The following is a 26077-nucleotide window of genomic DNA, read 5'->3' as shown; positions in this document are numbered from 1 at the left end:
ACATTCTAACTCCTGTATTCAACGTTCTGACCAATGAAACCAAGCATGCCAAATGCCTTCTTCACCACTCTGTCAACCTATGACTCCACTTTCAAGGAGCTGTGAACATGTACCCCTAGATCTCTTTGTTCTGTAACTCTCCCCAGTGCCCTACCATTAAGTAAGTCACACTTACTCTTTTCACCACACTTTCAGGGTTAAATTCCATTTGCCGTTGTTTTGTTAATCTGACTAGCCCATCTATATCTTCCAGTAATCTAAGGCTTTCCTCCTCAGTATTTACCAACCAACAACTTATGTGCCATATGTGAACTTACTGATTGTACCGCCTATGTTCGCATCTAGATCATTAATGTACACTGCAAACAGCAAGGGATCCAGCACTGATCCCTGCGATACACCACTGGACATAGGCTTCTAGTCACAAAAAGAACCTTCGAGCAACACCCTCTGCCTCCTGCCATTAAACCAATCTTAGATCCAATCTCCCATGCGGAACCTTGTCAAAAGCCTTACTGAAGTGTATGTTGACTACATTAGCTGCACTGCCCTCATCTACACACCTAGTCACCTCCTCAAAAAAGTCAGTCAAGTTTGTTAGACATGACTTCCCTTTGACAAAGCAATGCTGCCTAGCCTTGATTAATTCTTGCCTCTCCAAGTGGTGATATGGACGTGCTAGTGTTGGACTGGGGTGGACACAGTAAGAAGTTTCACAACACCAGGTTAAAGTCCAACAGGTTTATTTGGAATCATGAGCTTTCAGAGCACTGCTCCTTCATCAAGCGAGACCAAATAAACCTATTGGACTTTAACCTGGTGTTGTCAGACTTCTTATCATCTCCAAGTGGTGACTAATTCTGCCTCTTCGAATTGTTTGTAATATTTCCCTATCACTGATGTTAAGACTCACTAGCTGGAATTTTACCACCCCACCAGCCATAGAAATTGGAGCAGGCGAGGGATGGACAATGGGAAGGTCTGCCGGCCTCAGGTGGGATTTTACGGTTTTGGGATGAGAGGGGCCATAAAATCCCACCCACTGGCCTGCAATTACCTGGTTTACCTCTACGCCCCTTCTTGAATAATGGTACCACATGAACCACCCTCCAGTCCCTGTGGCCTGAGTGGATTTGAAAATTAGTGTCTGAACCTCTGCAATCTCCTCCCTTGCCTCACACGACATCCTAGGGGATATCTCATTTGGGCCTGGGGATTTATTGCTGAAGCTGCTAACGTCTCCTCCCTCTCAATGCTAATCTGTTTATTACATCAGAGTTCCCATCCCCCTTACCCCCTCCTCCCCCCACAATTTCTATACCTACATCATCCTTCTCCATCGTGGACACAGGTGCAAAATATTCTTTTAATGCCTCACCCAAGTTTTCTGGTGTTCAGAACTGTTGACTCTTGGTCAGAGCTCTGACAAAGATCACCTAGACTCGAAACATTGGTTCTATTCTCCCTCCACAGATGCTGTCAGACCTGCTGAGATTTTCCAGCATTTTTTGTTTCAGATTTCAGCATCTGCAGCAACTTGCTTTTATCTCAGGGCTCTGCTCTTTCTCAGATTCCCCTCTAGCCCTCAATATACTTCTAGAATCTGGAATTCAATTTGAGTCTCAGTAGTGGCCATGGAACCATTGTTATACAAAACCATTTGGTTCAGTAATGTCTGTTAGGGTAGGAAATCTGTCATCCTTACCTGGTCTGACCTACACGCGAATCCAAGTCAGCAGAGTGAATGGAGTCAGGAGGGGGGAGGGTGAATTGAGGCCAGGGTGGGGGTTGATGATGGGGGTGGTGAGGAAACGAGCGAATAGGAGTTAAGTTCAAAGAGCAATTATGAAATAGAAATGTGCTTCTTTTTTACATCCTTTCTTGATAGAAGGGCTACATTTATATGACACCTTTCACAGCCTAGCCTTGTCAGTGTTGTAATGTGGAAAACATAGCCAGTTAGTGCAAAGTACAGAGCTACGTGATAATGACCAGACTATGTGTTTTGCGATGTTAGATAGAGGATTAGTATTGGTTCAAGAGACCACGGTCAGTTCCCCTGCCTTTCCAAACAGCCATGATGTGGAGACGCCAGCATTGGACTGGGGTGGGCACTATAAGAATTCTCACAACACCAGGTTAAAGTCCCACAAGTCTATTTGGAATCACGAGCTTTTGGAGCGTTGCTCCTTCCTCACCTCACCTGATGAAGGAGCAGTGCTCCGAAAGCTGCGATTCCAAATAAACCTGTTGGACTTTAACCTGGTGTTGTGAGACTTCTTACTGCTCCAAACAGTATCAGGGGATCTTTTATGTACACTTGAGGGCAGATGTAGTCTCCATTCAAAAGACAGTGCCTCCAACACTTCCCATCCCGTGCCCCCAGTAACAAGAGTACAGCATGGGGAGAGGTCAGCCTGCCATTAGCACCAAAGTGAGACTCGAACACATGACCATCTGGGCAGTGAAGACACGATGCCAATATCTATGACTCAAGCAATGCTTGCAGCTGCACTGAAAGCAGTTCACAAGTGGATTAGATGGCAAGAAAGGGACAATGGAACATGCAAGTTGTTTGAAACATACAAAACATATCATACCCCACTTGGAGTACTGTGCTCAGTTCTGGTCGCCTTATTACAGGAGGGATGTGGAAGCCATTGAAAGGGTGCACAGGAGATTTACAAGGATGCCTGGATTGGGTGCCATGTCTTATCATAGAATCATAGAACCCTACAGTGCAGAAAGAGGCCCTTCAGCCCATCGAGTCTGCACAGACCACAATCCCACGCAGGCCCTACCCCCATATCCCGACATATTTTACCCACTAACCTTATGCATCTTGGGACATTAAGGGGCAATTTTTAGCATGGCCAATCAACCTAACCCACACATCTTTGGACTGAGGATAGGTTATGAGGATAGGTTGAGAGAGCTCGGTCTTTTTTCCTTGGAGAGATGAAGGATGAGAGGTGACCTGATAGAGGTGTATAAGATGTTGAGAGGTATTGATCGAGTGGATTCTCAGAGGCTTTTTCCCCAGGGTTGAAATGGCTGCCACAAGAGGACACAGGTTTAAGGTGCTGGGGAGTAGGTACAGAGGAGATGTCAAGGGTAAGTTTTTCACTCAGAGGGTGGTGGGTGAGTGGAATCGGCTGCTGGCGGTGGTGGTGGAGGCAGATTTGATAGGGTCTTTTGACTTCTGGATGAGTACATGGGACTTAGTAGGACTCAGGGTTATAGGTAAAGCTAGTAGGTAGAGATATGATTGGTGCAACTTGTGGGCCGAAGGGCCTGATTGTGCTGTAGTGTTCTATGTTCTAAAAGCGATCAGAAAAGGTGGGATTAACGTGGATTGCCCTTCCTCCCAAGGAAGAGCAAAGAAAAGTGAGGCAAGAACTTTGGAAAGGGAAAACCAAAATACATAAAGCAAGTTTTACTCATTGAAAAGTCATTGCAAAACTCTTGAAGAACTCACTCTGATAGGAAAATATTCTCGGAAATATCTCCAAACAGCCCAGTTCCGAACCCACTCTGATCTCCGTCCTCCTGCAAAGAGGATGCATTTAGTTTTCCCCAAATGATAAAGTATAAATATAAAAAGTTTATTTATTAGTCACAAGTAGGCTTACATTAGCACTGTAATGAAGTTACTGTGAAATTCCCCTAGTTGCCACACTCCGGCGCCTGCTCGGGTCAATGCAGCCTAACCAGCACATCTTCCAGACTGTGGGAGGAAACCGGAGCACCCGGAGGAAAACCACGCAGACACGGGGAGAATGTGCAGATTCCACACAGACAGTGACCCAAGCTGGGAATTGAACCTGGGACCCTGGCGCTGTGAGGCAGCAGTGCTAACCACTGAGCCACCCCTACAGATTTGCGAAGTACGTGTTGTATTCTCCCAAGCTTACTTCCTGTTGCCCTGGAAATTTCTTGCTTTTCAAGAAATGGTGAGGGACTTTGAGGGGGGAGCTTGCAGGTGGTGGAGTTCCTGAAGAAATATACACAGAAACTAGAAGCAGGCCATTCAGCCCTTCAAGCCTTCTTCACCATTTGTTATGATCATGGCTGATCACCAAATTCAACTGTGTGTCAGGAGCTGGAGGGAGTGGATATGTCAGCTGGCGGGCAGACTGTTTTGGCCGATAACTTTATTCTGGCAGCAAAACTGCCAAATGAAGGATATACATTCGCTCCAGGGCAAAAAAAAAACACGCACGAGATCAGATAGAACAGCGACCTGTTCTCATCCCAACGCAACCATATCTGGTCCTTGCTGGAGTTTCTAACCTTGGTTTGGTGTATTCCAGTCGATGACAAGCCAGGAAAAGTATAAAGCTGCAATTGGCCAGAAGTTAGTGAAGAAGATGTAACACAGGATTATGGTGCATGTAATCCCTGTAACACAAGATCAGGAACATCAGTCAAATCAGGTCAAAAATCAGGAGATACCACGATGCTGATGAACAGAACATTCCTTCACTCTTGGCAACAGGGAGTCCCCATCAGGTAATCCCATCCCCACATTATATGCAGCGGGGCTCAGGCTTGTCACTGTTTTTAGGATGTGGGTCTCACTGGCAGGGTCTCATTTATTGCCCATTCCCAATGCGGTGGCAGTAAGCCCCTTTGCTGCACACAACTAAATAGCTGGGCCATTTCAGAGCCAATCACGTTGCTGTGGGTCTGGAGTCACATGTAGGCCAGACTGGATAAGGACAGCAATATTTCCTTCCACTGACTCTGTCCACACCTCCCGCTGCCTTGGAAAAGCAGTGCAATTAAGGTTGCCACGCATCCCGCACATTCTCTCTTCCACCTTCTTCCGTCGGGAAAAAGATACAGGAGTCTGAGGTCACGTACCAACCGACTCAAGAACAGCTTCTTCCCTGCGCTGTCAGACTTTTGAATGGACCTACCTTGCATTAAGTTGATCTTTCTCTACGCTCTAGCTATGACTGTAACACTACCTTCTGCACTCTCATTTCCTTCTCTATAATGGTATGCTCTGTCTGCCTGGAGTGCAAGAAACAATTTTTTTTACTGTATGCTAATACATGTGACAATAATAAATCAAATCAAAACAGGACACAAATGATGGATTCTTTATTTAATTAACTGAATTGAAATTCCCAGTTGCCACAGTGGGATTTGAACTCACTAGTCCAGGATTATCAATCTGCATTGCACCTCAACCCTGCAGTGGTGTCATTATTCCCTCCCCTACTCACAGCAGATATTAGCCATTCCAGAGGAGTTAGTCCTGTTTAGTGTTCATTAACTAGGAACCATCAACAGGATTTATGAACCTTTCGACTCGACTGAGAACCAAGAGAAGGATAGAGGAATTCCTGATAAAAACAAGGGACAAATACTCCTCCCAGTCTGGGCTCTCATGGTTACATTAGGTAATAGTTATGGATTCAAGGTGGATTGATAGAATTAACATACAAATCAGCAATAATCTGAATGATGGGACAGCTCTGAGGGGCCAAATGACCATTCTGGTTTTTACATTCTCAATTCAACCATTTACAAGTTTATTTATTTGTCGCAAGTAGGCTTACATTAACACTGCAAAGAAGTTACTGTGAAAACCCCCTAGTCGCCACACTCCGGTGCTTGTTCAGGTACACAGAGAGAATTTAGCATGGCCAATGCACCGAACCAGCACGTCTTTTGGACTGTGGGACAAAACCGGGGGAAACCCATGCAGACACAGGGAGAACGTGCAGTCTCCGCACAGACAGTGACCCAAGCCAGGAATTGAACCCGAGTCCCTTGGCGCTGTGATATAGCGGTGCTTAGGCGGCACGGTGGTTATACACAGAAATCTCGACCACACTTCAATTCTACAACCGTTTAGAAAAAATATACAAACAAACATTCTTCAATGGATGACTTTCAATTTTCAGCCAGGGAAAAGTGAAAACATTTACTATTCTTGGAAATAAATGACCTTACCCATAATTAGAAAACTTATAACCCATTGATAGACGGAGATCATTTGCAAATGTCGTTCTATCTTGGACCTTGCCAACCAAGGAAAGGATGGTAGATTACTCAGGGCAGAGAGAATGCTTGCGCCAGTTCCTAGAAAACATTGAAACAAAGACAGTAAGTCCATAACTTTTACAGGTATTGCTTCATTTTAAAAATTGCACCCAGCATTTTGGTGAAAGATTGCTTAGCTCAGTGAAAGACCAATAGACTTCCATTTCTAGAGGGCCTTTCTGATCATAGGCATCGATGTTAGGAACAAAGGAACTGCATTCCAAAGGCTTGTGGGTTTACTATCAAATAAACTTGTTGGATTTTAACCTGACGTTGAGACTTCTTCTTACTGTGTCATAGAATCCCTACAGTGCAGAAGGAGGCCATTCGGCCGATCGTGTCTACATCAACTGCAATCCCACCCAGCCCCTATCCCCGTAACCCTACATATTTACTCTGCTAACCCACTGACACTAAGGGACATTTTAGCATGGCCAATAAACTTAACCTGCATGTCTTTCGGACTATGGGAGGAAACCGGAGCACCCTCAGGACAGACACAGGGAGAATGTGCAAACTTCACTCAGATAGTGACCAGAGGTTGGAATTGAATCCGGGTCCCCGATGCTGTGAGGCCGCAGTGCTAACCACTGTGCCACCATATCTCAAATTACCCTGGAAAAGCAAAGTTTGACCAACAGACTAAGCAAGCTACTCTAACAGCTGCTCCGGTGGTATTTTCCACGAACAGGATATTTCCGTCAGTACTAAATGACATTTTGCCTACTGCGCAGTGTGCTGCATGGATTTCAGCACAAGGGTAAAGCTGGGTATATGAGCTGTACGTCCCAATTATTGACTTCCCGAATCAAACAACTTCTTCCGTTCGTTCACAATGAGCAGAACACGGAGATGTACTCAACCAGCCCTCGCTTGCAAAAGCCAAAGCAAAAAGACCTGCTCTTAGATGCGATTCTGGAACAGGGCAGCACCCACTGAAAAATCCTGAGTGTACTAATAGTTAGACTAACAACCAGTTTAAGATAATTAGTTGAGCTTTGCAAGCTGTTCATTCACACTTGCTGGACGCAATATACATTCATACAGTGGGACCCAAAATCTGCAAACAAAAGGCATATGTTCAAACCTTGAGCTTTTTCCAAACAAAAAGGATTTGAATTACTCAGGAGCTTCTGGGAGGTTATACTTCCCTATTACTTTTTTCTAGGTAGCGCCCTTGCCAGTTTCAATTTGCCAACCAATCACTATCCTTTCCTCCTCTGGCATAACTTGTTGTGACCATTTGATTACTTACGTGGCGAAAAACTGCAGCAGGCGACGGTGCAGAGGGACCTCGGGGTCCTTGTGCATGAATCGCAAAAACCCAGCTTGCAGGTGCAGCAGGTGGTCAGGAAGGCGAATGGGATGCTGGCCTTCATAGCGAGGGGGATTGAATATAAAAGTAGGGAGGTCTTGCTGCAGCTGTATAGGGCATTGGTGAGGCCGCAGCTGGAGTACTGTGTGCAGTTTTGGGCGCCGCACCTGCGCAAGGATATTTTGGCCCTGGAGGGAGTGCAGAGGAGGTTTACTAGGCTGATACCGGAGTTGAGGGGATTGAGCTATGAGGAGAGGCTGAATAAACTAGGCTTGTACTCGTTAGAGTTTAGAAGAATGAGGGGAGATCTCATTGAGACGTATAAGATGATGAATGGGATGGATAGGATAGAGGTGGAGAGACTCTTCCCGCTCAAAAAAGACAGTAGGACTAGGGGGCACAGCCTCAAGATAAAGGGGAGGCGGTTTAGAACGGAGTTGAGGAGGAACTTCTTCACTCAAAGGGTGGTGAATCTCTGGAATTCTCTGCCCGTTGAAGTGGTGGAGGCTGCCTCGCTAAATATTTTTAAGAAGCGGGTTGATGGGTTTTTGATAAGAGAAGGGATTAAGGGTTATGGGGAGAGGGCGGGAAAGTGGAACTGAGCCGCGACAGATCAGCCATGATCTTATTGAATGGCGGGGCAGGCTCGAAGGGCTAGATGGCCTACTCCTGCTCCTATTTCTTATGTTCTTATGTTAAATTTGGCACTTTTGTATTTGTCCTGATGAGTGCAATGAGAAAAGCTTCAGCAATATTTTTGAAAGTTACGATCGATTCTGCTCCGACTACCTGCTCCTGCAATGATTTTGATCATTCCCAACAAAATTCCTACCTTTCCTGAGGATAATTTGCTAATTATCTTTAAGACTCTGTCCTCTGGTGTGAAAATAAACAGTCAAGTGCACAGATTCTGCCCTGCCCACAATGAGGATTAAATAACAGCTATAAACAAAAATAAGCATTTTTGGAGGAGTGGTTACCCAGGCTCGGGTTAGCAAGAAAGCTCATAAAAGGTTTCCGTAAGCTTTGATAGAAGCCAAATACTGTGGATGCTAGAATCTGACAAGAGTGTTCCCTTCCCGTTGGCGAACACTTCAGCGGTCACGGGCATTCGGCCTCTGACCTTTGGGCAAGTGTTCTCCAAGGCGGCCTTCATGACACACGACAGCGCAGAGTCGCTGAGCAGAGACTGATAGCCAAGTTCCGCACACATGAGGATGGTCTCAACAGGGATCTTGGGTTCATGTCGCACTATCTGTAACCCCCGTGACATGCCTGGGTTTGCAAAACCCCACTTACTGTACTGTCTGGAGACAATACACATCTCTTTAACCTATGCCTAATGCTCATTCCGCTCACATTGTTGGCATCTTTAAGACTTGAATAGCAGGTTAGTTGTAAAGACTTGCATTCTAAACCAGTAATCTGTAAACTGTCTGTGCTGTTATACGTTCTGAGGCCAGAACTCTCCATTCACCTGGCGAAGGGGCAAACCCCGAAAGCTTGTGAGTTTACTATCAAATAAATTGGTTGGACTTAAACCTGGTGTTGTCAGACTTCTTACTGCTAGAATCTGAAACAGAGAATGCTGGAAAAACCAGCAGCAGCTGTGATGGAGAAAAAAAATAAAGTAAACTTTATTTATTAATGTCACAAGTAGGCTTACATTAACACTGCAATGAAGTTACTGTGAAAATCCCCTCATTGCCATGCTCCAGCACCTGTTCGGGTACATGGAGGGAGAATTTAGCATTGCCAATGCACTTAGCCAGCACGTCTTTCAGACTGTGGGAGGCAACCAGAGCACCTGGAGGAAACCCATGCAGACATGGGGAGAATGTGCAGACTCTGCACGTGTACAGGTACTGTTGAGTTTTTCTAGCATCCTCTGTTTTCTTTCCAAGAGCTTCACATTGCTAACCGCATCTCAGTTGCTAGCACTCTCGCCTCTGACTCACAGGGGTCCCAGGTTCAAGTTCCACTCCACACAGACAACATACTATCATTGCAAAAATATCTGGCAGGCTATTCTTGCTCCATCGCCTTTGCAATCACTAATTAGATTTATGAATCATAGAATCCCTACAGTGCACAAGAGGTCATTCAGCCCATCGAGTCTGCACCGACTTTCTGGCAGTGTATCTTACCCAGGCCTTCCCTCGCAACTCTATCCCCGTAACACCACGCATTTACCAAAGCTAATCCTTCTAGTCTGTACATCTAGGGACAAAGAAGGAGAAATTTAGCACGGCCAATCCACCTAAACTGAATATCTGTGGACTGTGGGAAATAACCAGAGCACCCAGAGAACATGCAAACTCTGACCGACAGTCACCCAGGTCCCTGGCGCTGTGAGGCAGCAGTGCTAATCGCTGTGCCACCTCCATATGATGTGCAAGATATTTTAATCAAAAGACAAATGCCCCCATTGAATGAGAGGCGATTACATATTGGAACCAGAAGCTAGAATGTTTTTTTTTAAAATAACCACATGCCTTACTGATGAACATAAGAACATAAGAAATAGGAGCAGGAGTAGGCCATCTAGCCCTTCGAGCCTGCCCCGCCATTCAATAAGATCATGGCTGATCTGTCGTGGCTCAGTTCCACTTTCCCGCCCTCTCCCCATAACCCTTAATCCCTTCTCTTATCAAAAACTCATCAACCCGCTTCTTAAAAATATTTAGCGAGGCAGCCTCCACCACTTCAACGGGCAGAGAATTCCAGAGATTCATTAGTTCATATTTGTCCTGGGCTAATCATTACTGTAGCAGATATTCTGCAACAGTCTAAGGGAACTGGGGGGGCTGCACAGTGGTTAGCACTGCTGCTTCAGAATGCCAGAAGTCAGGTTGAGTCACTGTGTGGAGTTTGCACATTCTCCCCATGTCCGCATGGGTTTCCTCCCACAGTCAGAAAGACGTGCTGGTTAGATGGCATTGGCCGCACCAAATTCTCCCGAACAGGTGCTGGACTATGGCAACTAGGGGAATTTCACGATAACTTCATTGCAGTGTTAATGTAAGCCTTACTCGTGAGTAATAAATAAACAAACTTATAAACTGAATAGGAATAATGTGGAAGAGGACATGTCTCTGAGACAGCAATGGATACAGGCCTTAGGGGATCAATCCCTTGAGTGCATGAAGTTACTGTGAAAATCTCCTGGTTGCCACAACTCTGGCAGAATTTAGCATGGCCACTGCACCTAACCAATGCGTCTTTCCAACTGCAGGGGGAAACCTGAGCACCTGGAGGAAACCCACACAGACACGAGGAGAACGTGCAAACTCCACACATGTGGAGTTGCCGGCATTGGACTGGGGTAGGCACAGTAAGTAGTCTCACAACACCAGGTTAATGTCTAACATGACCTTTTGGAGCACTGCCCCTTCATCAGGTGTGTGTCTCTTCTATTATCCATAATTTTAATTAGCGATTGCAAAGTTGATGATGCAGGAATGGCCTGCCAGATATTTTCATGATGATAGCACATTGTGTGCATGGAGTGGAACTTGAACTGGGGGCCCTTGTGAAGCGCAACGCTTACCTGATGAAGGGGCAGTGCTCTGAAAGCTTGTGCTACCAAAAACCTGTTGGACTTTAACCTGGCGTTGAGAGACTACTTACTGTGCAAATCCACCCAGTGACCCAGGGCTAGAATCGAACCCGGGTCCCTGGCGCTGTGAGGCAGCAGTGCTAAACACTGTGCCATCAGAAAAGGGTTTGACGAATAGACAAAAATGTTACCACTTGAGGGAGAGCCCAATAACTAGGGCAGTAAATACAAGACAGTCACTACTACATCTGATAGGGAATTCAGGAGAAATCTCTTCACCCAGAAAAAGTGATGAAAATGTGGAACTAACTCCTACAATGAGTGGTCGAGGTGACTCATGAAGAAACATTTGAGGGAAAATTGGATAAAGGGAGAAAAGTCCCTTGATAGCTCAATTTCAACTGACAACTTACAACTTGTTCTAGCCCTCCTAATTCCTGCTTGTGTTCATGTTCCACACCGTCCTAATCCAGCCAACCTCATCACCACAGCCCTCTATTCATTCATATTGTTGAAAAGAGGCACAGTTGCCAAAGATTTTAATTTTGCACTCATCAGGGCAAATGCACGAATGGTACATTTTCTTGAGCTTGGGGAAGCCTATAATTCCCCATGTTTTCTCCATGGCAACATCTCAGCAAATCAGAAGCAACTTGCCAACTAATCACTGGCCTTTGATAATGAAGTATAAATTGCTGTGATCGCTTGAAATTTGCCATTCTTGTGTTTGGCCTGATGAGCGCAAGATGAAAAACTTTGACAACATGTCTAGAGGGATTAAATTTCAGAGCCATGAGGTCATGTTGCAACTGTACAAAACTCTGGTGCGGCCGCACTTGGAGTATTGCGTACGGTTCTGGTCGCCGCATTATAAGAAAGATGTGGAAGCATTGTGCAGAGATTTACCAGGATGTTGCCTGGTACGGTGAGAAGGTCTTATGAGGAAAGGCTGAGGGACTTGAGGTAGTTTTCATTAGAGAGAAGAAGGTTAAGAGGTGACCTAATTGAGGCATACAAGATGATCAGAGGGTTAGATAGGGTGGACAGTGAAAGCCTTTTTCCTCGGATGGTGACGGCTAACACGAGGGGACATAGCTTTAAATTAAGGGGTGGTAATTATAGGATGGATGTCAGAGGTAGGTTCTTTACTCAGAGGGTAGTAAGGGCGTGGAATGCCCTGCCTGCAGCAGTTGTGGACTCGCCAACTTTAAGGGTGTCCAAATGGTCAGTGGATAGACATATGGATAACATTGGAATAGTTTAGGTTAGAGGGTCATTAGATTGGTTCCACTGGTCGGCGCAACATCGAGGGCCGAAGGGCCTGTACTGCGCTGTAATGTTCTCTGTTCTATGTCTCCTTTCAGCAACATGAATGAATCGAGGGATATGTTGATGGGGGTGGCTGAAGAAGGAGGGGAGGCGGCTGGTGTGGACCATGAACAGGGTGTGAAAGAGGGATATAGTCCCCGGAAGGGTAGGGGGCTTTCATTTAGTTGGGTGGCATGGTCAGTGCAGGCTTGGAGGGCCGAAGGGCCTGTTCCTGTGCTGTAATTTTCTTTGTTCTTTGGCATGTAAACCTACGATGAAACTACAGCTGCAAATGTTTGGCAAGATTCTGTGAGTGTACAGAATAATACTTTGTATTTAGATAAGTAAACACATTTTATCAATTTCTATCTTAGGCACATGGAAATTCAATAAAAAAAAATTACAGCAAATGTTTATTTAAATGCACACTGGTGGACTTAAAGTTTGCTCAAAGTAATATCACAGCAAATGGAACTTTTTTGATGACCTCTACGAGTTTGGATCCTGTTAAATCCAGTTTCAATGGCCAAAATTGCTCCAAACTTGCAGACATTGCTGACCGGGGTCATTTATTAGTCAGCCTAATGTCAATCTAACTTGCATTGGCAAAGGCCCTTCATTCCAACTGGGTCATTAAGCTGCACCGTTAGAGGGTAATAAAGGATTGGTCATGCACATAAGCCATATCATTTATATATCTTTCTTTATTAATCACAAGTAGGCTTACATTAACAATGAAGTTACTGTGAAAATCCCTCAGCTACACATTCGGGTGCCTGTTCAGGTTCACTGAGGGAGAATTTAGCATGGCCAATGCATCTAACCAGCACGTTTTTTGGACTGTGGGAGGAAACCGGAGCACACGGAGGAAACTCACACAGACATGGGGAGAATGTGCAGGCTCCACACAGACAATGACCCAAGCTGGGAACTGAAACCGGGTCTCTGGCGCTGAGATGCAGCAGCGCTAACCACTGTGCCACCGTGCCACCCAGTCCTGTCTTTAGAACGAAATTGGCTTTAGGACGTAAAACTTGAGGCCATTAAAAAAATGTAAACAAACACCATTGCAGTTTAATTCCAAGCAGAGAAAATGAAAGCTGTGCTGGTTAGGTGCACTGGCCGTGCTAAATTCTCCCTCAGTGTACCCGAACAGGCGTCTGAGTGTGGAGACGAGGGGAGTTTCACAGGAACTTCATTGCTGTGCTAATGTAAGCCTACTCGTGACAGTAATAAATAAACTTTAAAATCCTAGTCGTCACACTCCAGTGCCTGTTTGGATACAGCGAGGGAGAATTTAGCACGGCCAGTGCACCTAACCTGCATATCTTTGGACTGTGGGAGGAATGATGTGGAGATGCCGGCGTTGGACTGGGGTAAACACAGTAAGAAATCTCACAACACCAGGTTAAAGTCCAACAGATAGTAAAACCCACAGGCTTCCAGAAACACTGTTCCTTCGTCAGCCGTGTGGAACTTTAACCTGTTGTTGAGAGACTTCTTACTGTGGGAGGAAACCAGAGCACTGGAGGAAACTCCTGCAGACATGGGGAGAGCGTGCAGACAGTGAATCAAGCTGGGAATCGAACCCGGGTCCCTGGGTTTTGAGAGGCAGCAGCGCTGCCCTAAAAGCTTCACCACCACTGAGGTTGAACTGTCTGACCTGGATTCACCAGGCTTAATTTCACACCATTTTTCTGAACAAGGACATGAGGTTTGCAATTCTCCAGTCCTCTGGTGCCACCTGTGTCATAGTAAGAAGTCTGACAACACCAGGTTTAAGTCCAACCCATTTATTTGATAGTAAACTCACAAGCTTTTGGGGTTTGCCCCTTCAGTAGGTGAATGGAGAGTACTGGCCTCAGACAGAGCATATAACAGCACAGTCGGCGCTGTTCTATGCTCTGTCTGAGGCCAGAACTCTCCATTCACCTGACAAAGGGGCAAACCCCGAAAGCTTGTGAGTTTACTATCAAATAAAATCTGTTGGACTTAAACCTGGGTGTTGTCAGACTTCTTACTGTGTTTACCCCAGTCCAACGCCGGCATCTCCACATCATGGCCACTCGTGCCTCCAGAGGTTTATGGTTAGACAATTCACTTTTCATTTTTTGCGAGGAGGGGTGGGTTTAAACACCTTTTAGTGAAAGAACTGAACAAGCATCTCTGCACAACCCAATCCTGTTCACTTGTTTTGTTTTCCAGAGGAGTATATTCTTTCAGAACGCTGCAGCCCCTGTGCTGAGAGTCTGGGAGTGTCACAAACAAGGTGCAACAAGTGCCCAGGATTGAATAATGCAGATCGTAACAGGAGACACTCAGGGTCTCATGTTACGATCTGCATTATTCAATCCTGGGGTTCACTGCTTTAGGAAATGTCTGGAGATGTTTAGAGCAGTTTGTGCGGTGATCTGGTTGTGGACTTTATTATTAATCAATTGAACATTCCCTCCCCCCACCCAAACCGGGGGTAACAGCACAGGGGAACTTAAAAGGACATGCAGTGCAATTCTCCTCTGTGCCCACCCCAACCTCAAGTGAGAACAGAGAATTTGGAATTCCAGCCAAAACCCCATTCACCTTCAGTGGCTCCAAACCCTTTCTCACATTGCGAGTGGTTCAGGCTGGAGTGTGCGGTAGAGGCAGGTTCAAACAAAGCTTTCAAAAAGGGTACTGGATCACTATCCGGAAAGGAAGAACGCACAGGGTTACGGGGAGAAGACAGGGGAGTGAAACCGGGTGCATTCATCATTTGGCGAGCTAGAACAGGCACATTGGGCCGAATAGCCTCCTTTGGTGTTGTAGCCATTCTCCCTTAGTCTGCCTGTCTGTACAGCGGGCAAGAAACAATACTTTTCATTATATGTTAATACATGTAACAATAATAAACCAAATCAAATCTGTGTGTGCCTCTCTTTATTAATGTTCTCCCCACCCCAAATTCAGGGAGTCAGTACCTGTGATAACAAAGAACAAAGAACAGTACAGCACAGGAAACAGGCCCTTCGGCCCTCCAAGCCTGTGCCGTGCATTGGTCCAACTAGACCATTTGTTTGTATCCCTCCATTCCCAGTCTGCTCATGTGACTATCCAGGTAAGTCTTAAACGATGCCAGCGTGTCTGCCTCCACCACCCTACTTGGCAGCGCATTCCAGGCCCCCACCACCCTCTGTGTAAAATACATCCCTCTGATATCTGAGTTAAACCTCACCACCGTCCCCCCCTCACCTTGAACCTGTGACCCCTCGTGATCATCACCTCCAACCTGGGAAAAAGCTTCCCACTGTTCACCCTATCTATGCCCTTCATAATTTTGTACACCTCTATTAGGTCTCCCCTCATTCTCCGTCTTTCCAGGGAGAACAACCCCAGTCGACCCAATCTCTCCTCATAGCTAAGACCCTCCATACCAGGAAACATCCTGGTAAACCTTCTCTGCACTCTCTCTAAAGCCTCCACGTCCTTCTGGTAGTGCGGCGACCAGAATTGGACACAGTGCTCCAAATGTGGCCTAACCAACGCTCTATACAGCTGCAGACTTGATCTTGTAAAACATCATCTCTGTCAGTACTGTGTTGGAGTGCAAGCCTGGGTTTATGTACTGAAGCCTCTGGAGTGTGAACTGATTCCTCAATCTCCTGCCTGAAGATGTAAGAGTACTTTCCACTGTCATGGTTGACGCCATTCTTCAGTAAAAGCCTCATCCCGTTCTACGGCACTGACAACAGTGCAGCACTCCCTCCATCCTGCACTAGGACGTTAATTGAGTTTGAGACACAAACCTCTGGCCACGAGGGTTACTGACCAAGGGCGGGGTTCTGCAATCTCACCTGGCTTGCTATCATTGCCAGTGAGAATGGAGAATTTGGCGCTCAGCCAAAACTCCATTCGCTGCAGCGGGACTGGAGAATCCCAGCCGTGGGTGAGGTTGGAGAATTCCAGCGCAAGGCACTCGGCAGAATCCCAATGGAAGGGATCGATGCAATGTTCTCCAGCTTGGGTGTTGAGCAGTTTTCATGCTCGCTACCTCGTAGGTGCCAGCAGCTGAAGTATCAGGTGTGATATAAAACCCAGAAGAGCAAGAAGGTGAAGCCCAACTTTCCCGATATTGAGTTGAGTTTTGAAAAGTTTTTGGAGCAAAATTGCAGCCCAGACATTGGGGGGGGGGGGGGGGGGGGGGGGGGGTGCAGGGGTTCTCTGCAGGGTTACCAACCCTCCAGGTCTGACCGAGAGTTCCGAGGAATCGCATCCATTTTGGTGGGAATAACAGCAAAAAGGACTATTATTTAAATGCTAAAAAATTACAGCGTGCTGCTGTGCAGAGGGAACTAAGTGTCCTTATACAAGCATCACAAGGAGTTGGTTTGCAGATGCAGCAGGTAATCACGAAGACAAATAGAATTTTGTCCTTCATTGCTAGAGGGATGGAGTTTAAAAACAGCGAGGTTATGTTTCAGCTGTACAAAGTGCTGGTGAGGCCACACCTGGAGTACTGAGTATAAATTTTAGTCTCCTGACTTGAGAAAGGATATACTGGCACTGGAGGGGGTGCAGAGGAAATTCACTAGGTTGATTCCAGAGTTGAGAGGGTTGGCTTATGAGGAGAGACTGAGTAGACTGGGGCTATACTCATTGGAATTCAGAAGAATGAGGGAGATCTTATAGAAACATATAAGATTATGAAGGAGACCAGATCAGGCAGAAGCAGGGAAGTTGTTTCCACTGGTGAGTGAAACTAGAACCAGGGGGTGGGGAGCAAATGTAGGACTGAGTAGAGGAGGAACTTTTCCACACAAAGGGTTGTGAATCTGTGGAATTCTCTGCCCAGTGAAGCAGTTGAGGCTTCCTCATTGAATGTTTTTAAGGCAAGGATAGATAAATTTTTGAACAGTAAAGGAATTAAGGGTTACAGTGAGCGGGCAGGTAAGTGGAACTGAGTCCACAAAAAGATCAGCCATGATCTTATTGAATGGCGGAGCAGGCTCGAGGGGCCAGATGGCCAACTCCTGCTCCAAGCTCTTATAATGCTCAATCCCAGGACAATGCTGTGTACAAACCTCCGGACGTTAAAAAAAAACCTCTTTTTGGACATTTTCTTCACCACCGTATATAAAATGAGGGTGGGGGCGGGGGTTTGGCTGGCAGTCGAGTGTCATCCAATCGGATAACGAAACTTTCTGCTTTTGCCACAATTCAATAGTAACCTTCAAAAAGAAGAATTGGACTTGAGATGGAAACAAGCACAAGGCTCTGGAGAAAGATCTGGGGCGAATGGGACAAATTGGAAGCTCTTCAGTGAGATTCCACAGGGAGATAGGCTGAATGGCTTCTTTCTCTGCCATCTCATTCCAAGTGCTTAATATCGAGGTTCAAACAAGCGTGTAAATACTGTCAGAGTACATTGCTCGTATGATGTGACTCCAAAAAAAAAGCCAACATTTTTATAAAGAAGAGGGCCCATTTAACACTCCCAGCATCTCTCTCTCTAACCTCCGACCAGAGTCAAGGACGTTTGTTTTCATTGCTAAGAGAACAGGCCACTGAAACTTGCTGTCAGGGTGACAGTTTTGAAACTGCACCAAACCACAAACACTGCAACTGCACCTTTCCAAACTGAGGCAACTTGGACTTAATTCTCTGGCAGCCCTCAGTACAGTCAGAGAAATGTCAAACCCATTGTACCTCATGCCAATGAACCAACTGCACTCTAACCCAAATCTGTAAATCGATAGAGAAACCATTAAACATGGAGCTACCCGTGAAAATCAAATGGAAGAGAATTCTGGTTTCAGTGAGAATTATGACAGTACAAAGGATATAGCCAGCAGCTACAACACCTTTCATCTATAAACATCGAGCCTGCTCCACCATTCATTTTGATCATGGCTGATTATCGAATTCAATATCTTGATCCCCCCTTGCGTAGAAGAATGAGGGGAGATTTGATAGAGGTGTATAAGATTTTGATGGGTATAGATAGAATGAATGCGAGCAGGCTTTTTCCACTGAGGCGAGGGGAGAAAAAAAAACCAGAGGGCCATGGGTTAAGGGGGAACAGTTTAAGGGGCATATTAGCGGGAGCTTCTTCACGCAGAGAGTGGTGGGAGTGTGGAATGAGCTGCCGGATAAAGTGGTAAATGTGGGGTCACTTTTAATACTTAAGAGAAACTTGGACGGGTTCATGGTTGAGAGGGGGGTACAGGGGTATGGTTCAAGTGCAGGTCAGTGGGACTAGGCAAAAAAATGGTTCAGCACAGACAAGAAGGGCCAAAAGGCCTGTTTCTGAGCTGTAATTTTCTATGGTTCTATGGTTCTCCCCATATCCCTTTAGCCCCAAGAGCTATATGTAATTTCTTCTTGAAATCAGACAACTTTTTGGCCTCAACTACATTTGATGGTGGTGAATTCCATACATTCACCACCCTCTGGTTGAAAAAATTTCTCCTCACCTCAGTTCTAAAAGGTTCACCTCTTTTCCTCAAACTATGAGCCCTAGGTCTGGACTCCCTCCCCACCATCGGGAACATTCTTTCTGAATCTATCCTGTCTAACCCTGTTAGAATTTTATAAGTTTCTATGAGACCTCCTCTCACTCTTCGAAACTCCAGTGAACATATTCCTAACCGGCTTAGTCTCTCAATATACGACAGACCTGTCATCCTAGGAAACAGCCTGGCAAACATTCGCTGTACTCCCTCTATAGCAAGGGTATGCTTCCCCAGAAAAGGGAAATAAAAACTGCACTCTTTTCCACCTTCTTCCATTGAGAAAAAGATGGCAAAGTCTGCGGTCACGTACCAACTGACTCAAGAACAGCTTCTTTCCTGCTGCCATCAGACTTTAGAGTGGACCTACCCCGCATTAAGTTGATCTTTCCTTACACCCTCGCTATGATGGTAACATTACATTCTCTCCTTTCCTTCTCTGTTTTGTCTGTATAGTACGCAAGAAGCAATACTTTTCACTGTAAACTCATACATGTGACAATAATAGATCAAATCATTTTTTGCCTAGATCAAATCAATGCTCCAGGTGTGATCTGACCAATGACCTACACAACTGCAGCAGAACTGTACAGGCCCTTTAAAAAAGTAAAACATTGCAAGATGCTTCACAGGACTGTAATTAGGCACTAATTGACATTAAGCTAGAGGAGGGGACATTCGGATTGTTGCCTGCTCAAAGAGCTGTATTTAAAAGGAGAGAGTGAGGTGAACAGTGGGAGACTTGGGAAGTGGTTACACTACACTATTGGTCAGCCCCAGTCCCTTATCACAAGTCTGCCATTTATCTTCTTTAACAGAGCTTTTGCACCTTTAGCCTCAGTTTGGTCAGACGATGAGAAGCAAAGAAGAACTTGGAGATATATCCACAAAAGTAGCTTTAAACCACGGGTGGGTGTTTTTTTCATGTCTGGCCCTCATGCAAGCTCCTGCCCTGTTTACACAGCCACTCCATTCTGATCTGCGTAGGGCCTGTACGTATCATTTCAGAGCCTGCCCTGGGAGCATATGGGGACCGGCCGTTCAAGAATCATTTCTTCACTCAAAGGATGGTGAACCTTTGGGATTCTTCACCCCCGAGGGCTGCGGAGGCACAATTCTTATGTTCAAGTTAGAAGTTGATAGACTTCTGGAGGTTAATATGGAGACAGCCCAGGAAAGAAGTGTTGAGGTGAATATACTAAATAATATACCACAGACAGGGTTAGCTGTAGCACTTCCAACTGAGTCAGAAGATCGTTAACTCAAGTCCCACTCCAGAGACTTGAGCACAAAAGATCTAGGTTGACGCTACAGTGTATCAACGAAAGTATACTGCACTGTTGGAGGTACCATCCTCTGGAATGGACAATAAAGCAAAGCCCTGTCTGCCTGCTCGGGTGCAAATAAAAGAACCAGTTGCACTATTAAACAAACAGCAGAGAATTTCTCCCTGGGGTCCTGGCCAGTATTTAAGTCCTTCAATCAACATCACCGAAAAACAACAAAATCATCTCATCCTCATCACTGTTTTTCTGTGCACATATTGACTGCTGTGTTTCCTTTACTAGAAGAATGGCTATACTTCAAATGTACTTCATTGGCTGTAAAACTCTGGGGTGTTCTGAGATTGTGAAAGGCACTATACAAATGCAAACCTTTCAATGTATTGGAAAACTAGTCAACTAAACTTCTATACTGGTAATAATCTTGTAATCAAAGTACAGGTTTGATTTAATTATTGTTACATGTATCAGTATACGGTGAAAAGTATTGTTTCTTGCACCCTATACAGGCAAAGCGTACCATTCATAGAGAAGGAAAGGCAAGAGTGCAGACTGTCGTGTTACAGTCATAGCTAGGGTACGGGGAAAGATCAGCTTAGTGTGAGGTAAGGCCATTCAAAAATCTACTGGCAGCAGGGAAGAAGCTGTTGTTGAGTTGGTTGTTACTTGTCCTCAGACTTTAGTATCTTTATCTCAATAGAAGGTGGTGGAAGAGAGTATGTCTGGGGTGCATGGGTTCCTTAATGATGCTTGTGACTTTTCTGAGACAGTGGGAAGTGTAGACAGTGTCCAAGTGAGGGAACTGTACTGTACTGCAGGATATATATAATGCTTGTTTAAGGGTAGACTTCTCCCTTTGGGAAATTCTGCCCCCCTCCAACTGCTTTTCCATTTGCAAGTTGGGGGCCAGGCAAGTTAGTGTCTGTTTTCTATTCCTGACACTGCGAAATCTATTGCACATTACCCACCCGACTCAGATCCCTCACAACCAAAACACAGGTTAACTCTGGACACAATACCTGATGCTTTTAAATGAGAGTCTGGTCAACTTGGTACACCAGGCAGCCCATTCAGCATCAATGTACCTGAGGAACCCCAACTCCTGCTCGGTAATGTCCCAAGGTGACACATGGCCCACGTTTCATTTTATTCATTTGTCGGAAGTTGGGATTGCTGGCTGGACCAGTGTTTATTACTCATGTCTCCTTTCCCTTGAGAAGGTGATGGTGAACTGCCTTCTTGAGCCACACCAGTCCCTGAGGTGTAGGTACATCCATAATGCTGTTAGGGTGGAAATTCCAGGATTCTAAATAAGAACATAAGAAATAGGAGCAGGAGTAGGCCATCTAGCCCTTTGAGCCTGCCCCGCCATTCAGTAAGATCATGGCTGATCTGAAGGGGATCAGTTCCACTTTCCCACTTTCTCTTCATAACCCTTAATTCCCCTGTCTATCAAAATTCTGACCCAGCAATAGTGAAGGAACGGCAATATATTACCAAGTCAAGATATTGAGTGGCTTGGAGGGAAACCTTCAGGTGGTGGCATTCCCATTGTCCACTGCCCTTGTCCTTCTAGATGGTAGTGGGTTTGGAAGGTGCTGCCTAAGGAACCTTGCTGAGTTCCTGCAGTGCATCTTGTAGATGGTACACATAGCTGCTACTGTTTGTTGGTGATTGAGGGAGTGAATGCTTGTGAATCGGGTAGCAATCAAGTGGGCTGCTCTGTCCTGAATGGTGTTGAGCTTCTTGAATGTTGTTGGAGCTGCACTCATCCAGGCAAGTGGGGAGTGTTCCATCACATTCCTGACTTGTGCCCTGTAGATGGTGGACAGGTTTTGGGGAGTCAGGAGGTGAATTACTCACCGCAGTATTCTTAGCCTTTGATCTGCTTTGGTAGCCACGGTATTTATATGATGAGTCCAGTTTAGTTTCTGGGTTCAGTTCCTAGTCAATAGTAACCCCCTGGATGTTAATAGTTGGGAATTCAGTGATGGTGGTGCCATTGAATGTCAAGGAGCAATGGTTAGATCCTCTTATGTTAGAGATGGTCATTGCCTGGCCCTTGTGTGGCAGGAGTCGCGAATGGTGCTGAACATTATGGAGTCATTAGCAAACACCCCCACCTCTCACCTTATGGTGGACAGAAGATCATTGATGAAACAACTGAAGATGGTTGGGCCTCGGACACTAGCCTGAGGAACTCCTGCAGTGATGTCCTGGAGTGGAAATGACTGACCCTCCACAACCAACTTCCTTTGTACCAGTATGACTCTGACCAGGGGAGAGTTTTCACCCTGATTCTCATTGACTCCAGTTTTGCTAGGGCTCCTTGATGGTCAAATGCCACCTTGATGTCAAGGGCAGTCACTCGCACCTTACCCGGGAGTTCTGCTCTTTTGTTCATGTTTGAACCAAGGCTGTAATGATGTCAGGGCCTGAGTAACCCTGGCAGAACCCAAACTGAGTGTCACTGAGCAGGTCATTGTTGAGAAGGTGCCACTTGACAGCATTGTTGATGACCCCTTCGCTCATTTTACGCATTTGATTTTGATTTATCATTGTCACATGTATTATTATACATGTGAATCTAGAATAAACTAATGGGGCAGTAATTGGCCAGGTTGGATTTGTGATGTTTCTTGTGTACAGGACATAACTATATCTGCTACCCCACTGCAACCCTGAACAAATGCCGTTTTTATTTACATGGGGATTGGGCGACTTTCCCTGGCCCTTAGGAAATCCCGCTCCAGAATTCCGGCTGTAATCACAATAAGAAATGACTGCCCTGATCATTATCCAGGCCATAAAGCTGTCATTATTGGCTCATTAAGCAAGGCAGTAATGAAATTCCTAAGAGTTCGTGGAGACGTGACAACTTAGTGACCTACTTACAAAAGGTAGGAATGATGCAACTGCCTTAAATAAGCCAAAAGGTCACAACCATGCACATGCCAAGTGTCTGTTGGAATAAGATCATTATCAGGAACCAGAACAGTCAAGTTTCAGAAGCTAAGTTCACTCGCTAATGCAAGATGCAAAACTAATGCCCACCACACTTTAATTCAGAGTGGGAGAGGGATGAGAGGAACGGTTAATACATTAACGTCAGTGCAAAAAATAGCTTACACACTTCATATTTAAGCTTATAAAAGACTCACATTCATGCAGTGACTTTCCTGTCTCAAATCATTTTACAGCCAATTAAGTATCTCTGAAGTATCACTGTTTTAAAGTTGGAAACATGGTAGCTAATTCGAACACAACAGGGCCCCACAAACAGCAATGCAACAACCTGCTTTCACAGCATTGGTGAAATAGTGCCAAAATAGTGCCATCAGATCGTTTACCCCAAGCTGAGGAAGAGAGATGGGGCCTCGCAGTTTAGTGCCTCATCTGAAAGATGGCACCTCTGCACAATGACACAGTGGTTAGCACTGTTGTCTCACAGCACCAGGGACCAGGGTTCAATTCCCAGCTTGTATTGCAGTCATAGAATCCCTACAGTGTAGAAGGGGGCCGTTTGGCCCATCGAGTCTGAACTGACCACAATCCCACCAAAGCCCCATTCCTGTAACTCCACATATTTATCTCACTAATCCCCCCCCAAGCTACGCAACCCGGGACGCTTAAAGGCAATTTAGCATAGCCAATGTGCTTAACCCGCACATCTCTGGACTGTGGGAGGAAACTCAAGCACCCGGAGGAAACACACGCAGACACGGGGAGAATGTGCAAACTCCACACAGACAGTGACCCAAGCCGGGAATCGAACCAGCATCCCTGGCGCTGTGGAGTTTGTAAGTTCTCCGTGTGTCTGCATGGGTTACCAAGTGCTTCGGTTTTACCCCCCCCCCCACAGTCTGAAAGACATGCTGGTTAGGTGCATCTGCCGTGCTAAATTCTCCCTCGGTGTACCCAAACATGCACCGGAATGTGGCGACTAGGGGATTTTTCACAGTAACTTCATTGCAGTGTTAATGTAAACCTACTTGTGACGCCGCTAATAAGTAACCTTTAAAGCGGGGGGGGGGGGGGGGGGAGGGAGGAGGTGGCTGGGGAACCACCAATTTAAAACTGACACACTTTTATATTCAGGACGTGGGGCGGACTTTACGCATTTAAAAGCTCACATACAAGATTAAGAGGGGTGGTGTGGGACAGAGAGAGAATCTTACTGGCTGGGCACCACAACTCTTGTTTATACTACGATTGTCAGTTCCAGAGTCCTGCAAACAAGCGTCCCACTTTCAGATAGTAAGGCAGAGCAGAGATAGTTGTGTGGATAATCCTAGCTACCGAATCTCTGGCTGGGTCAAATTATAAAAAGGAAAGAGATCCAACCTCTGCACATATTTCACTTAAAAATAAAAATCACAGCGCCCACCGCCTTCCCAAAGTCAGGTCTGATCTAACTTTAGATTCTACCCTGAAACTCTGGACATTATTCCCGATTCCCATTCAACCTCTAAACTCAAGAGATCAGAAAAAAAAATTAAACAGCACACAAGGTATTTTGAATGCAAGCTACTGAAACATTATTCAAATAAAGAAAACACTTTAAAAATCAGAGGGGAGATGGAAAAAAAATACAACAAAAGGGTCAGTGACAAGCGGGGGTCTGCGCTTACCTCTCAAGATTCCTGAATGGGCAGCAATGATGGTCTTCATTTCGTCCCTTTTATGTCTTGGCTTTCTGCTCTCCGGGTTAAATTAAGATGCGAGTTGTGAGGCTCAGTGCGGCAAATTATACGCAAACGGATATATTTTGCAGCGCTTAAAACAAACAAAGGAGAAGAGAAATAAGTGAAAGAGGTGGGAGGGAAAAAAAGGAAAGGAATCGAGCAGTGGAGGGACCGGTCCTTTAATAGTCAGAGGGGACCATTGCCTTGTAACAAAGGTAGACACGGATCCTCCAAGCTGTGCTGCGACTCACAGCAACTGCTGACACCCTCCACTGCCTTGTGCATTTTAAATGCCTGCTGACCACCCCCCCCCCCCCACTTCAAACAGTGCACTAAAGGTCAGGGTGTATTTGCAATGCATGTGAAGGTAAATGCAATTGTGCTGCTGGTTTTCCGAGCTCTCCCCTTCTTCCTTTGATAGGGTTTGAATGGCAGAGTCCCTCTTGCCCCGCCCCCCCCATCCTCCTGTCCCCGCCTCTGGGCCATCTCTGAGTGGTTTACCCAGTGGCTGGACTGGAGTTTGAGCTGTCAATGTCTAACTCCAACAGCTCCCACCCACACCCCTAACCCATCTTCATGGGTAGCAACGACAGCAGAGAACATAAGAAATAGGAGCAGCAGTCGGCCATCTAGCCCCTCGAGCCTGCCCCCACCCCATTCAATAAGATCATGGCTGATCTGAAGTGGATCAGTTCCACTTTCCCGCTTTCTCCCCATAACCCTTAATTCCCTTGTCTGGCAAAAACCTATCTACCCGTGACTTAAATATATTTAGCGAAGTAGCCTCCGCCACTTCAATGGGCAGAGAATTCCAGAGATTCACCATCCTTTGAGTGAAGAAGTTCCTCCTCAACTCCAATTTAAACTGCCCCTCCCCCCTTATCTTGAGGCTGTGCCCTCTAGTTCTGTTTTCCTTTCTAAGCGGAAAGAATCTCTTTACCTGTACCCTATCTAGCCCCTTCATTATCTTGTAAGTCTCTATAAGATTCCCCCCTCAGCCTTCTAAACTCCAATGAGTACAGACCCACTCTATTTAGTCTCTGTTCATAGGTCATCTCCGGTATCAGCTTAGTGAACCTCCTCTGCACTCCCTCCAAGGCCAATATATCCTTCCGCAAGTGTGGTGACCAAAACTGCACACAGTACTCCAGCTGCGGCCTCACCAATGCCCTGTACAGTTGCAGCAAGACCTCCCTGCTTTTATATTCTATCCCCCTCGCTATAAAGGCCAACATTCCATTCGCCTTCTTGATCACCTGCTGCACCTGCAGACTGGGTTTTTGCGACTCGTGCACAAGGACCCCCAGGTCCCTCTGCACAGTAGCATGCTGCAGCTTTTCGCCTTTTAAATAATAATCCCTCCTACTCTTATTTCTGCCAAAGTG

General features: G+C 45.8%; 1 protein-coding gene across 1 annotated transcript in view; it reads right to left on the bottom strand.

Moving 5' to 3' along the window:
- dgat2 (diacylglycerol O-acyltransferase 2) overlaps positions 1 to 24812 on the bottom strand; it is a 51112-nt gene extending 26300 nt beyond the window's left edge. Inside the window, exons 1-4 of the mRNA XM_080197988.1 lie at positions 24639 to 24812; positions 5968 to 6096; positions 4294 to 4401; positions 3479 to 3549 (exon numbers count right to left, since the gene is read on the bottom strand). Coding sequence (XP_080054114.1) covers positions 3479 to 3549; positions 4294 to 4401; positions 5968 to 6096; positions 24639 to 24678 — 348 coding nt within the window. The 5' untranslated portion in view covers positions 24679 to 24812. The remainder of the gene's footprint in view (positions 1 to 3478; positions 3550 to 4293; positions 4402 to 5967; positions 6097 to 24638) is intronic.
- Positions 24813 to 26077: the final 1265 nt, after the last annotated feature.

This window comes from Carcharhinus amblyrhynchos, chromosome 10, assembly GCF_965287045.1.
Source record: "Carcharhinus amblyrhynchos chromosome 10, sCarAmb.v2.hapA, whole genome shotgun sequence".
In the NCBI taxonomy this organism is placed as follows: Eukaryota; Metazoa; Chordata; class Chondrichthyes; order Carcharhiniformes; family Carcharhinidae; genus Carcharhinus; species Carcharhinus amblyrhynchos.
Note: the sequence above shows the minus strand (reverse complement) of the source record. Positions and strands in the feature narration are given on the sequence as shown.